The following is a 14,221-nucleotide window of genomic DNA, read 5'->3' as shown; positions in this document are numbered from 1 at the left end:
AACAACTTCCTCCTCCGTACTCTACCCCTTCTAATTGGCAATAGACTTGACCGCCTTCGCTGTCCCGATTGTTGTCGAGTTGACTTTAGTCGCAAACCTCAACGAGCACAAACTCTCGTTCATGTGTGCTGCCATCGGACTCAAAGCCAACAACATCAATGTCTTTGAGTTTCCACCCAGACTGTTCTTCAACAGCCAAGTCAGTGTTGAGTTACGGTAAGGTACGTGGTTTGTCGACCCTTTGTTCTGACCCAATGCCGAGATGACATCTGCGAGAGAGGAGAGGGATTTGTTGATTGACTGAGCTTCCTTGAGACGGATGGGGTCTTTGTCGCTTCCAGAGTTGGCGAGACGTTCGGAACCCGCGAGATCGACGAGGGAGAGGACGGCGTCGCATGCTTCCATCGTCGTTGCGTTTTGACCTCGCACTCGAAGCATGAAGACGGAATGCGAACGGGAAGAACGCTCGTTCATCAGTGTAGCTGCGACCTGGCGACGCTTCTTGGCTTTTTCGAGCAGTGCAAAGACTTGAGCAGGAGAGTCGAGAGGAATAACGACGGTGTCAGAGACAGTGGTGCGTCCTTTATCGTGTTTGATCTCGTGTTTGGCCTTGTCGACTTCGGCTTTGCCGAGAAGATCATTGATGTTGTCGAGGTAGATTTCGAGCATGGAGCCCTCGAAGTCGTACTTCCAGCCTTTGTCTTTGAGGCTTTCAGCGGTGGACCAGAGCATTTGGACAGCCCGTGGGATCAGACCGGCACCGGCGTCGGCAGAGGGGTCAGAAGCCAGGTTGGTGTTCGAGTCTGCCGCACCCTCGAGTGTGTGTGTCTTACCGGAACCGGTTTGACCGTAAGCGAAGATCGATGTGTTGTAACCATCGAGCACCGATTGTGTAAGATGGGCGATCTCTTCGAACACATCCGCCTGCGAAGCGGTGGGCTGGAAGACTCGATCGAAAGTGAAGAGGTGGTTGCGCATTGTGACGGTTCCTGTTGCCGACTCGCCAGCTGCGAGTAGTTCGATCTGAGTTGCTTCACGTTCGTTCGGGAAGCGAATGGTGGCGAGAGCCTCAGTGCCGTTGCTGGCATCGTTGTTCGAAGGAGGACGCACACGGCAGAAGACTCTTATGTTTCCTCGCAGCTCTTGCACTTCGTTGTGCAGCTTGCGTCTCAAGGACTCTGCTTCACGCAGCTCGCTCTCGAGGTGCAAGTTGGCCTCCTTGGTCTCAGCAACGTCCTTGTCCATACTCGAGATCTCGGCACGCAGTGCCTCAATCTCGTCCTGGAGCACCTGAACTTGAGAGCGCAGCGCTGTGTTGGTGCTTTCCATGGTCAAGTGACTCGTGCTTTGCTGGCTGAGGGTGGCTTTGAGTGCTGCGACAGTCTCTCGCTCCTGCTCGAGCTCTGTCTCGAGCAAACGCTTTTCGCGGTTGCATTTGGCTGTGAGTTGAAGCAATTCGTCGTCGGCCAACGTACGTCGACGCTTGATCTCTTCCTGCTTCGATTGGGCGATCTTGCGTTGTTCGATGAGATCTTCTTCGAGCTGGCGGACCTTGTCTTCCTGTGCGAGGCGATCGGAGCGCTCTTTGTTCCATTTCTCCTCTGTCTTTTGGCGCTCGAGCTCAAAGAGTTCGGCCATGGAGGCGAGGCGCGATTCCATAGCATCCATTCGGGAAGGGTCAACATCGCCGGAGGCAGTGGAGGTGGCACTTCCGTTACTAGCTCGTGAAGCAGCGGCAGCAGCAGCGTTGGCGGCATTTGTACCAGGTCGAAGACGTGTGACGCTTGTAACTCCTCTTCGGACCGCCGCGCCTCCAGCAAGGGCAGCACCGGCTGCGACCTTGGTTGCACTGACAGAGCGTGTTGTGGCACCAACGACAGCCGAAGGTCGATTGGTGGTATTCGTCATGGGTGCTCGTGACATGGTGAGACCAGCTGATGTGGTGGTGAGAGTGCGTCTGGAGGGGACAAAGCGGCCACTGTCTGCTGTACTGACAGATCGTGTTGCTGCAACAGTACGAGTAGCAGCGGGCTCTGCCAGCTTACTAGGGCCTGCACCAATACCACCTGGTATAGTCGCCGCCGTGCGCTGACGTTTGGCCGTTTGTGGTACTGGAATGCTCGACATTGTGACTGATCCCTATGATGCTCTAATCTCGAAGAAAGGTGGGGGTGTGTCCTTGCAATAGTCAACCGATGGCGGCGCTGCGAAAGCGGGTGATGTGAGTGCGTGGGGTAAGGCAAGCGCCTGTTCAGCAGCGAGATGGATGAAATGGAGAAGGAATGATGACCGACGGCTTTGAGTTTGATGAAAGTAACACTCTCTGTGTCACTGTGGACGTCGATGAACATTCGTCGCGTTATGCTGTTGTTCGCGTTGACAGCCAGAAAAGGGCGCCGAAGCCAAAACAAGACAAAAATAACGCGCACTCGACATTCTCACAGCGAAATTTGAGCGTATCGGCGTGCGTTGCTCGCGCCTCGCTTCAATCTGGTCACGTGCCCAAACTCGTCTCCAAGCGTCCTGCAATGTTGGTCTCAGCTGGCCCTCACTTCGGTTGAGTTCATTTAAGAGAGCAGCAGCAACACACATGCTGTGCTGTCGCAAGACAATGTTCCCTCGCAAAACAAACGTATCGAAAGCGAAACACAATTTTATTTACTCTAGATCAATGCTGGGAGAGTCGTGAAAAGCTAGACAGTGAAGCCGTTGGCTGTCAAGTGGCAGCGGGAGAGGGCGAGTGGCGGAAGCGTGGGAAGAATGGCGCATTTGAAGCGTTGCATGGGGGGGCTGAGAGAGGATATAGCGTTTCAAAGTCAAAAACAGGCTTGAGGCTGACTGCGAGACACCTGACTATCGACTATCGACACTATGCGCGAGTTCCTCTTCTGCGTCAAGATACTCATCGGCAGCCGACTCGCTGGCGTTAGAATCGCTTGCAGACACTCTGTGAGCGCCAGCCGCAAGCAATACTAGCAGCATCTGAGCCCATATGCCAACAAGTGTCACCAAGAGCTCTTGCACAGGAGGTACTATCAAAGCAAGCGTACGTTGCGACAGGCTGCGAGCCATGCCTGCCACACGGACACTTGCCGCAAGCGGAACCCGCTCGTTCTCTCGACCCAATTTCTCCACTGCATCCTCGAGCGTCTGCTCTTCGTCATCTTCCTCGCTCTGACTACAAATTGCATCCTCTGAGACAAGACCTGCACCGTTGCAACGTCGCCCGCAATCGTCAGCTTCGACTCTGGCAACGACCTAGAGACTCTCCATCTGTGCGACCACCTCGTCGAGCTCTGCTTTCGAGGTTCGGTATCGCTCTTCGGCCTCCTCGTACTTCTTCTCCCACTGAGCAACCTCGCGTTCGAGTGTTGCCACCTGTCGCTCAAAGTGCTCGGCCTTAACGTCGACCTGTCGCAACCTGTGTGATTAAACATGGACAGAAATGAAAGACAACGGAGAGATTAGTCAGTATTTCGAGCCGAATGCGTGCTATTCCAGACTGCAAAGGTACGCACTTCTCGGTGGTTTCGCGAAGGTTCTTCTCAGCAGTGTCGAGCTCAGACTCAAGCAAGTCGACCTTGCGTTGAAGCGATTCTGAGTTGGTTGCGTTGGACTCGTGCTCCTCGCGAACGGCCTTGTGCTCGTGAAGCTTGCCCTCAAGCTTGTCAAGGTCTCCCTCCGCGACGCTGAGCTTGTGCTGCAATGAGGCGATCTCCTGGTCTTTGGTGAGGAGCTCCTGCTCGAGCTGCTTGTTCTTGGCTGCAAGCTCGTCGGCACGCTCGCTTGCTGCGTCGGCCTCTACACGGAGCGAGTTCAGTTTCTGTGATCATGGAAGGATAGGTAGTGTACAGATCCGAATCAAGTGATCAGTTGGCTGCGATCCTTTTCAGCAAGCTGATTCTAGCCGAAAGTGGCTACTTGTCTGAGCAAATGGCGGTACTTACCTCCTTGATGCGGTCCTATGGATCAGACGTACGGACACACAAGATTGAGCGTGAGTGTTTCGTTGAGGTAGACAGCAGTGCAGTCGGCCCCGCAGTGACGGTGCACGAATAGGCGAACGGAATGGGAACGGAGGAACATTAGGGAAGCAAAAGAGATTCAGCAAGAGTCGCTACAAGCGTGCGATCGAGACAAGGAACGAAGCAGCCTCGGTAGATTCAAGCATCATGACCAGATAAAGTTGCTGCTTGGCTCGCGAAACCCTTTCTTTCCTTGTGAGCGCTCCGCATTCCGCTGCCAGGGCAGAGTCGGGACGGCTGGTCGAAAGCCATGCTTCTTAGATAATCGAACAACGTAGTGCTCATTGCCCGCGACTTTACAGCGGTATCTCTCTCCTCGGACCGTCACTTCACGGTGTGTCTGGCGGTGACCTGGGGCGGTGACCTGGGGGCGGTGTTCCCGCTCAAGAAGCAAGGGAAGGAGCTTCTGCAACTCACCATTGTGTATGAGTTTGTGAGGAGGGAGTGTCTTTGGTGGTAGTCGTAAGGAAAGGTCGTTAAGAGCGTAGTCGTGATGGAAGGGCTTGAGATGATCGGTGTCGAAAGTAGGGATAGGGGCGGATCAAGTGGTGACGGCTCAAGCTGGTGTTTGAAATTTGAGCTGCGTCGCCGGTGCGCAACTCACTCTCTCTTACACACTCCAGCCGAGAGAAAGAAACACACAGACAAAGCACAGTTCAACGCTTGCGCTGTAATTGTTCACTGGCCAGCGCAAGCAGCAACACATGCCCGTGCGCTCGGCCAACAGGGGAGCCAAAGGCAGTGTCGAATCTGCTGAATTTACCAGAGAGGAGGGGCGCATCGACTTTAGGGGCGTGTGTGTGAAATTCTCGAAATTGCGCGTGTCAGTTTGTGTAAGTGTGTGTGTGTGTGTGTCTCTCTTGTACGCTTCTAGAGCGTTGCTGTAATCATTTGTAAGCAATTTATACCATAAAGATCACAAGTGTGTCTGCGTTCCTCTCTCAATGGTCAAATAGCACAAAGGCTTTCTTCATTCAGACTTCAGGTGGTTTTGGTTTTGAGTACAGAGGAAGAAAAGCAAGAGTTTGTCATGTCAAAATGAAGCCGCAAGTGAAGACCTAGATACAGGAAGAATGGTAAAAATGAAAAGAAGACCTGAGGAGACCATGATAAAACCCAATGACAATGAAAAGATGTGATCCAGAAGAGTGCCAGAGCAAGAGAGAAGAGATCGGTTCCAGCGTGACAAAGTAGAGAAAGAGCCCAGAGCAGAGGGGTATATAGAGGTTCAAGAGTGTGCTGACGAGAGAGCGAGAGATGTGAGACAGAGACTGATTAGAGTGTGCTAACTATTTTCAAGCTTGGCGTGTATGTAAAGCTGGAAAATGGTCTCTCGCAGCTTTGCTTGTTGGTTTTGCAACCCTATGCTAATGTTGGCCGTAATTGTTGCAGCAGTTCTCGAAGGTCCCAACAAGAAAGGACCTGTAGAGCTGAAGCTGATCAAGTGAATAGATGTGTGACCTTGTTTTATGCCCAAAGCGCGAATGAACACGGATAGTCAGCAGCCAGGCGCGCGACTAGTGAGTTTGCGAATGTTGGTCCAGATCAAGTGTCTCCATGCCTGGACAGATGTCGCCTCGAAGAGCCGACTTGCTGTCGTCGGCCTCGCCATCAGCATCGCAGATCAGGATGCCCGGACTGTTTTGAAGCGACATAAATTGCTTTGACAGAGGCGGAAACGAGGAGAGACTAGTCGCATCCAAGTATCCAAGACCAGGCACGCGTGGCAGCAACATATCATCCGTATAAGGACTGAAGATTGCCTTGCGCATTTCATCGTCGACCTTGCCATCGCTCAGATATTCCATGTCAGCAGGAGAGGACACTGGCGTGGTGACCGAAGATGACGGGCTCGTAGTACGATGACTGCTGAAGCTGCTCAGAAGCTCGAGCGAGGTAGAGCGTTGAGTGATGCACGTGTAGTCCGACAAGGCCCGCGTGATAGACCCAGCCGAGGACGACGAAGCGGTGTGTTCAGCGCCGTAAGTGCATTCAGTAGGACCGGATGCCGAACCGTCCGAGTCATTGCATCGAGGTCGCTTGAGCGGCAACGGACGAATGTCAGGACCCACAGCGTGACTGGGCACAAGCTCCGGATTGGAGCTCATTGCTGGTTCGGCACGAACGCGGCTGATGGGCGAGCCGTCCAGCAAATACGCAGGCGAACTGATACGATGAATCGGCACGGGCCTGACTGGAGCAGGTGCACACCTTCCAACGTTGCCATCACGTTCGCGTTCGCGCGTTTCGCGATCGACGAGGCCCTCAAAAGAGAGTGTCGGTGACTGAAACGTGAGCGCAAAGTCCTGGAAGCTATCGCGGAAATCACGAAGCTCGCTAGTCTGGACTCGACGCTCGACGCGACTACGAGCTACAGCATCTGCCGGAACGTCGGCGCTGGACTTCACACTGGAATGCATTGCTCCAAGATGCTCGGACCTAGGCGAGTTGAACAACGACCTGCGTGGTTCAGAAAGCGTGGTGGAGCGCAAGATTGAGAGTACCTTGCGGTCACGCAGCGACTTGGACGTTTGCGCCTTGAGCATAGCCGCGAACTGATTGGCGTCCGGGTATTCAGGCTCAGGTGAGCTGCAGTCGCGACCAGATGACTTGGACTTGACGACAACGCCTCCGTTGGCGGTGGGCACAAAGAAGAGCCGATGCTCAAGGTCAATGGGAGGGAGCGGGGGCAAGACATGATCGGTGCCAACAAGCACTGGAGTGACGTAACTTTTGGCCTCGGATGCTTCGATGGAAAGAGGGCAGATGTACTGTTGGAAATTCTGAAAGCGGACGGGTTTGCTGATCATGCCGTCCATGCCTACGTGTCGATAGAGCGAAGCGGGCTCGGCGCCTACCTTGGTGGTGACAGCGACGACGTGTGCATTGCGATTGGCAGCGAGGATACCATCTTCACCAGCTCGGATGCGACGAGTGCACTCGACACCGTTGAGATAGGGCATCTCGATGTCCATGAAGATGAGATCAAAGATCTGGGTGCGAAGCAACTGCAGTGCCTTGAGACCGCTGTCAAGGCTGACGGGCGGACGCGCTAGGGCATGGCCAAAACGGCGCTTGAGGAGCATGCTGAGAACCATAAGGTTGACATGATTGTCGTCGACAATGAGGATACGAAGCGAGTTGGTAGGTGGAAGAGGAGTGGCCGATCGTGTATCGTTGACAGCAAAGGTAGCGGCGGCGGAAGATGCGGTCAAGATGAAAGACATACACGGACGAGAATTCTGAAGCGGCTTGCCCTTCAGATGGGGGTGAGACGTCAGAAGCATCGAAGAAGGGGGGCTGGCGAAGTTGGAGAACCTGACCCCGGCTTTGTTGCACCAAAGTTTGCTGAAGAGCGTGTTAGTGTGTCCCAATGAAAGGAAAAAGTGCTTTGTGCAAGCGGAGGAGTTTGACTTGGGGAAGGTGAGGCAAGAGCAAAGTAGCAAGAATAACAAATAGCTGGTGGAAAAGAGGTGAGAACAGTCTCGGGTATGGGTCAAGCCAATGTAGAAAGTGGTCTGGAGGAAGAAAGAGGCGGAGATGATGTTGGAAGGAAGTGATGGATGATCAAGTGATTAGTGCAGCTCGAAAATCGCAGAGTGGTGCGAAGTCTAATATTCGAGTGCTAGAAGAGGTCGATGATCGTAGCCTACGGGACGATACTAAGTGACGTGGAAGAGATTTAGACCGTCCAAACGGTAAAAACAGAAGCGCGAACCGAAGCTGAGCTACTGGATAGCGAGGACTTGTCTGGAAGTTGATAGGATCAGTATCAAGACCGAGTGTAGTGAAGCTCTATGGTTTGAGCGTTCTTGTCGATGAACGAAGGTACTGTGAGGAAAGTGCGAAATATAGGCCGCTGGACGAGTACCAGGTTGTAGTGAAGCGATAGAAGATAGATGTGTATGTTGTATCTATCTGCTCATGTCAAGATGGCTGATGATGACAAGATATATGCGTTACTGCGATGACAACAACGTCGACCTAAACCGGGATGAAAGCGGAAGAAAGTCGAGAAAGTGCAGTTGCAGTAGAGAGAGCATCAAGCAGCCAGAAGTGATGAAGGCTGTGTGCTGTGTGGTGGTGGTGGTTGTGCGTATGTATGTGTGTAATGTAGATGCCAGACAAGACTGTTGTGGTTTAGTGGGTGAATGGAAGTGGTAGTGAGAAGGGAGGGAGTGAGGTAGGAAGAGGTGCACTAGATAGCGGCGAATGCACAAAGAGCGAGGACAGACAGGGCCCTTGCAACCCGAGAAGGGTGGGCACCACGGTCTGCAGTGAGAAAGCAAAGCCGTTGGCGAGAGCGCCAGAAAATTTCCATGAGGAAAAGAAAGCGAAAAGGCAGAAAGTCGACTCTTTCGATTGCGGTGGCGTTGTGTATGGCACTACTGTCCAGTTGCGGTTCAGGAGCAGCGTCAGAAACACGGCACACCGAGACAGAGTTGGCGAGCTTCGTGAGCAAGGCATAGGTGGGCTAGATAGTCACAAGGTCACAGTCAGGGTCGACAGGAAAGACAGAGCCTAGCTCGGCCAAGCCAAATGAGACGAACCCTGAAGGGGTCCTGAAGAGAAGAAGAGGACTGAAGACAATAAAGAAAAGGCAGATGCCGCGGGGATCGAAAATCAAGGACGCAAGAGACAATAGACACGAGGCAACAGTAGACAGAGTGGCAAATGTCAATTATTGCAACCAAAAAAAAATAAAAATAAAAATGAAACTATGAAGATCGGCAGACCTGGATAAATCGCCCTGGCAACCGCAAAGCCGAGTTGGTAGCTCAATCGAGCGTGACACAGCGAAAAAGCACAAGATCAGTCACCCCAGTCAGCTGTACCGCTTTGCGCACAGTTGTGGGACATGCGATGGAAATTCACAGGAAAATGCAATTAATTTTGAAATTCGCACGCAATGGTCGAAGACCTGTAGTGCTGTACCCAACCATCTTTTTTTTCTTTTTTTTTTTTTTTCTTATTCTTGTGTCACCTTCTTTTCGCCCGTTTTTCTTTTTTCTTTTTTCTTTTTTCTTTCTTTTTTTCTTTTTTTCTTTTTTTCTTTTTTTCTTTTTTTCTTTTTTTCTTTTTTTCTTTTTTCTTTTTTTCTTTTTTTCTTTTTTTCTTTTTTTCTTTTTTTCTTTTCTTTTTTTTTTTTTTTTTTCTTTTTTCTTTTTTCTTTTTCTTCTTTATTTTCTTAGTGCCCGCTCGCGATCGGGTGCCTCAACCTCGGCTAACGTTTGGGGGTCCGATCGAGACTCGGATTCCGATTTTATGAAGCAAAAGAAAAAGGCTCTGGCACGAGCAGCCTCTGTTTGCTTTGATGATTGGCGCAACTGTAACGCGTCTTGTGCTCCTCAGTCAAAATGGGCACCTATCACCACAGCCTGAAGCGTTGCTGCTCACGCCGTACAGCGAATGCACAAATTGGTCTGCCGCAGTCTCTCACTTCTTGAGCTCACATGTGTACACTGAGATCGAAGCGTCCAAACCAACACAAGACCCTTGTTGTGCCTACTGTTGGCCGTTCCGCACGTCGCTCCTTCCTACTTCCACAAGCATCGCTGCTTTGCTGAGCCTTGAGCCTGTCCTCCGCTGTGTTGGACCCTTGCCTGCTCTTCCTCGGTAAAAGCGACACCTCACTGCGATGGTCAAGTGGACCTTTTCATCGTCCGAGTCAAAGGGCATGTCAGTCTGCACTCCCTTCCTGCCGTAGATTGCTATTATGATTTTTTCCAGATCCATCAAACATGAGTCTTGGCCACTCTCTGGAACCTGCTTGGAGCTTCATCCAGGGGAGGATGCTGATCGACAGCGCAAGCGAGTTCCATCACTTTGACGTTGATCACCATGGTGGATTACAGTCTTGGAACCGAATCGCAGTGCAGTGCAGTAAATTATGGTACAGCGTATCCACATTCTCGTGTCACAAGGCCTGTCTAGCGTCTGCATAACCGTGGTTGCCAATCACCTCGAAAACATGCACGGCTTTTCACAGCTCTCAGCTAGCTACAGACAGGGTCCCCTCGCCTAGCCTTTGTGTCCATGAGTTCGTCAAGAAGATCGGGTCTTTCCATTCGCCGTCCATTGTTCTATTATAAACCCATCAACAATGACTTTAGCCTACCGGCAGAATTAGAAACAATTTGAGAGCAAGGCTAGATGGAGAAGGAAACGTTAAATTTCAACCGGAGTGAGCCTTGTTGCATGCGGACAAGACTCGCTCTCTCTTCTGTCTCTCCAAGCTTGTTTGCTTTGTTTGCTTGCCGACGCCCCAAAATCCTGTACCACGTTTCAGACGCTTCTACAACCGCAGCGGCTCTTTGTCTCCCAGGTCCGCCGCCATCGAAGAATGCTATTTCCATTTACATCATCTGTCAAGATAGCATATCCATCCGCTTTTCTTTGGCCTCCTGTAAAAGCGTATCCATCGTGTACCGGTACTGCAAGAAGTAAGCATCTAAGACATCTGGCAACTGACATCTCGTGTCGAGAACGTAAAAACCTTCGTTGTCTGCCCATCCCCAATGTACAGATTCCCTTGCATGCTCATCCTGCATGCTCATCCTACATCACTGCAACTTTTCATCTGTGTTAAGTCACGACCGCCGCGCCTTCTCCATCCTCCTGCCAAGTAAGCGAGTCAAGCCAAGCCAAGCAGCCCATTTAAGAGTTGCAATCCCCGGTCGCATCTCTCCCTCACATCGGCACTTTTGTGATACTGTATAGAGAGCACCCTTTCTCGTCACGAACTCAGTGCTACGTGGAGAGGAGGTGAGTGGGAATGTCGTGTCCATCAGATCGACGCTCACCTCTCATCGACAGGCGATTCTTTCTACTTGGTTGTGCCGGTACGGCAGTTATTTCTCATAGAGTGATGCTTGATCGGCTCTCTCGGGCCTGTCAAGCGTGTGGGAAGGGTATCGCCACACGCTGCAGTCAATCGCATTGATTTCCTTATGCTTGTCGCTCCGATCGGGTGGCTATGTCTCGCTTTCTTCAGATCCTCAGGACCCTGTTTGCTGCTTTTCCCTTGGCTCCCTACCGGCGCTTTCCAAATTATTCATTGAGTGCAGAGTGTCAACCATTATCAGCGGAGTGAGCGAAAGATGTTGGCGAGCTCGGCTAGATCTATCGTGGGCACGTTGGTAGGGATAAATCTGCAGCCTGGTGCCTCGAATACTTGTCCGATCCCATTGGAAGCCGTCTTTTCTCGTTAGCGACCCCTAAATTCCATCCCTCTCCTCTTTACGATGGCCATGGAGACCAAATCTTTCGAGACTAACCAGAGTGTATCACCTGACCCTCTTTCTCAAGGCTGACAGTCAAGGTAAGCTTTCCCGCTGCAGAGCGTACCCTTATTCCGGTCGCTAACGTCTACAGTACTTGGACTACATAAAACAGAGCGCATTCGCGCGGACGTTAAGCAATGGGGAAAATGAAATCGATGATGAATCGTTACCGCAAATAACAACTACTAAATAATATATGGGAGCCCCCAGAAAGTAAGTTTAAATTGATTAATTGAAATGTTTGAGCTGTATGTGATGAAAGTTGCCCGTACAGTTCTTGGAGGGGGAAAGATTCGTGAGAATCCGACCTATCTCGACGGACCCTATGCAGCTTTACTGTAACTTGATATTGTTTTTTTTTTTTCTTTTTTTTTTTTTTTTTTTTCCTATAGCTAGGTGTAGTATACAAGGGAGTAGCTTTTCTACGTCAGTGAAATACCTTGACTAGTCTAAAGAAAAGACTTACCTAATATTGATAACTTACTAATTTTCCTAAGAAAAATTCTACACTTTTCTAGAAATTTTCTATTAACTTTCAATTGAATTTTGGTAATACAGCTGATTATAAACAGATCGAAAAACCTGTTTGTAGGTATTTAGTAATAAATTATATGGGAAAATATCAGGTGGTCAGTTTGACTGGAACGGTAGCCTCTAATAAAGTATCAGAGGCCTTCAAAAGTATGCATATATTGGTCAGAAACCAATGAACTATGTAAAGTTTATTAAAGCGTGATAGTATAAGCCTGCTTGAATGAAAGACTGATAGGTCGATCAGAAACGCAAGTAGGATAAAATGATCCGGTGATTCATAATGGAATGGTCATCGCTCAAGAAATAAAAGTTACGCTAGGGATAAACTGTCGTCCCTATCTATTTACTCTGTATGTTATATTTATAGACAGTGGTTTAAGAAAGTTCAACGACTAATCGATGAGTTACGCTTGCGTCGTCTGTCCGATCCACACTTTCTCGCTGAAGCATGGCTCGGCTACAAACGTTTCCAGGGGGTCGCAAAGGTTACAGTACTGGGACACGCCCAACTGATGGCTGCATAAGCGTAATCGTACTGATGAACCCTCAACACCCGGAGTGAAGGTGAAGCTGGATTGTATCGTACGAGAGAAAAACCTCCACAATCACGCTCTTCAGGGTCCAACCGGAGAAATCACAATCATGTCTGAAGCTTAATCTTTGTTTGACTTCCTTCTCGTCTCAAACCACAACACTTCCAAGCTCGAGCACGAACCAAAAGACCGATGGTGGCGCTCCTTCTAGCGAGAGCTCAGTCTCGCAGATTCACACTCCGCTGCCTCCGAGAAGGCACTAGCAAAAGCGCCCATCTTCGCGCTTGCTGCATTGATGACAGATCGAGCCGAAGAAGCTTTGCAACATCCTCGCCAGCTCAGAACAACACGAGAGACCTCCAAGATGGACCTTTCGATCCATATAATGCCGTAATTGGCGAGCTCAAACCATCTACAGGCTTTCATAGTACCCATAGAGAAGGCCCGCTTGCCGGATGGACAGCAGCAATCAAAGCTAACCTGTGCATTCGCGATTCTGTCACGACCTGCTCCAGTGCCATGCTCCAGGACTATACTTCCACGTTTGATGCCGCCTCCGTCTCCCTACTTCGGCAGGCAGGTGCAGATCTTCGCTATGTCACTAACTGCGACGAGTTTGGCATGGGCTCCACGAATACACATTCATTTCATGGGGCTGTGCGAAATCCTGCCTCACCGAATTCATCAGGAACAGACGGGATCAATTGGAATCCAGAGGAGGACAGAGTCGCAGGAGGTAGTTCAGGTGGCTCAGCGGCAGCTGTAAGGGCAGGGCTTGTTCGGGTAGCGTTAGGAAGTGATACTGGAGGCAGTGTGAGGTTGCCTGCTGCCTATTGCGGAGTGGTGGGCTTAAAGCCGAGTTACGGACTGGTCAGTCGGTGGGGACTTGTTTCGTATGCTGATAGTCTAGATACAGTTGGTGTGTTGGCAAGTACCGTGGAAGATGCGGAAGCAGTGTACGATGTGATTGCTGCGGACCATGATGGGCGCGATCCAACCAGCGCTAGTATCGAAGCACGAAAGCAAGCGTCCGAAACAACGCAGAAGGTTCTAGACACACTATCCTCTACGACAAGCGACTCATCCATGCCACTCACGGGCCTGCGTGTGGGAGTACCAAAGGAGTATTTCCCCGTTGAACTTCATCCACGAGTCCTGCCACCTTTCCGAAAAGCTGTTTCTGCGCTGGAGAAGCTCGGTGCAGAGATAGTCTCGGTAAGCCTTCCGAGCACGCCCTCAGCGCTGAGTGCATACTACATCATCTCCTCCGCCGAAGCAAGCAGCAACCTCGCGCGATACGACGGTGTGGAATACGGCTACCACAAACATCCAGTCAAAGGATCCCACGCATACGCAGCGACACGAACGGCTGGTTTCGGAGATGAAGTGCGCAAGCGAATCCTGCTCGGCACCTTCGTATTGACGGCTGACGCATTCGACAACTTTTTCCTCCAGGCTTCTCGCATCCGAGCTAAGATCCAGAGCGACTTTTCAGACGTGCTGCGTATTCAATACCCAACACAGTTAAGTTCAAAAGCGAGAGACGCGAAGGACGACGGAGTGGACATGATCATCCACCCTTCAGCAGCAGACACAGCGCCAACGCTAGCATCGGCGATGAAAGGGGAGCAAGGAGTGGCCCAAGCTGGATTAGGAGAGTACGTACAGGATATCCTCACAGTACCTGCTAGTCTGGCAGGGCTGCCGGCGCTGGCGGTCCCAGCAGATGTCGCTGAAGACGACGGCTGGCCCGTCGGCATCACACTAGTCTCACAGTGGGGTTGCGACAAGCTGCTTTTGCATGTTGGAAAGCAATTGCAGCCCCTTCTCACATAGCCACACAATC

At 51.1% G+C, this 14,221-nt stretch overlaps 5 protein-coding genes across 5 annotated transcripts; 2 read left to right on the top strand and 3 right to left on the bottom strand.

Annotated features, from left to right (window-relative positions):
• Nucleotides 1–30: 30 nt before the first annotated feature.
• Nucleotides 31–2,127, bottom strand: UHO2_07383 (putative c-terminal kinesin; the record flags this gene model as incomplete). Its single annotated transcript, XM_041556594.1, has 1 exon — nucleotides 31–2,127. The coding sequence occupies one exon, from the start codon at nucleotides 2,125–2,127 to the stop codon at nucleotides 31–33; it is 2,097 nt and encodes a 698-aa protein (XP_041412528.1).
• Nucleotides 2,128–3,258: 1,131 nt separating this feature from the next.
• UHO2_07382 (uncharacterized protein) lies at nucleotides 3,259–4,445 on the bottom strand (the record flags this gene model as incomplete). The annotated part of the gene is made up of 4 exons (XM_041556593.1): nucleotides 3,259–3,421; nucleotides 3,519–3,823; nucleotides 3,948–3,962; nucleotides 4,443–4,445. 4 exons carry the CDS (start codon nucleotides 4,443–4,445, stop codon nucleotides 3,259–3,261), a joined length of 486 nt encoding a protein of 161 aa, XP_041412527.1.
• A 1,097-nt stretch (nucleotides 4,446–5,542) lies between these two features.
• Nucleotides 5,543–7,252, bottom strand: UHO2_07381 (uncharacterized protein; the record flags this gene model as incomplete). Its single annotated transcript, XM_041556592.1, has 1 exon — nucleotides 5,543–7,252. One exon carries the CDS (start codon nucleotides 7,250–7,252, stop codon nucleotides 5,543–5,545), a length of 1,710 nt encoding a protein of 569 aa, XP_041412526.1.
• An 832-nt stretch (nucleotides 7,253–8,084) lies between these two features.
• UHO2_07380 (uncharacterized protein) lies at nucleotides 8,085–8,550 on the top strand (the record flags this gene model as incomplete). Its single annotated transcript, XM_041556591.1, has 2 exons — nucleotides 8,085–8,117; nucleotides 8,170–8,550. The coding sequence occupies 2 exons, from the start codon at nucleotides 8,085–8,087 to the stop codon at nucleotides 8,548–8,550; spliced, it is 414 nt and encodes a 137-aa protein (XP_041412525.1).
• Nucleotides 8,551–12,567: 4,017 nt separating this feature from the next.
• UHO2_07379 (uncharacterized protein) lies at nucleotides 12,568–14,211 on the top strand (the record flags this gene model as incomplete). The annotated part of the gene is made up of 1 exon (XM_041556590.1): nucleotides 12,568–14,211. The coding sequence occupies one exon, from the start codon at nucleotides 12,568–12,570 to the stop codon at nucleotides 14,209–14,211; it is 1,644 nt and encodes a 547-aa protein (XP_041412524.1).
• Nucleotides 14,212–14,221: the final 10 nt, after the last annotated feature.

This window comes from Ustilago hordei, assembly GCF_900519145.1.
Source record: "Ustilago hordei strain Uho2 genome assembly, contig: UHO2_contig_27, whole genome shotgun sequence".
Lineage (NCBI taxonomy): Eukaryota > Fungi > Basidiomycota > Ustilaginomycetes > Ustilaginales > Ustilaginaceae > Ustilago > Ustilago hordei.
This window is presented reverse-complemented; position numbering and strand designations above follow the sequence as displayed.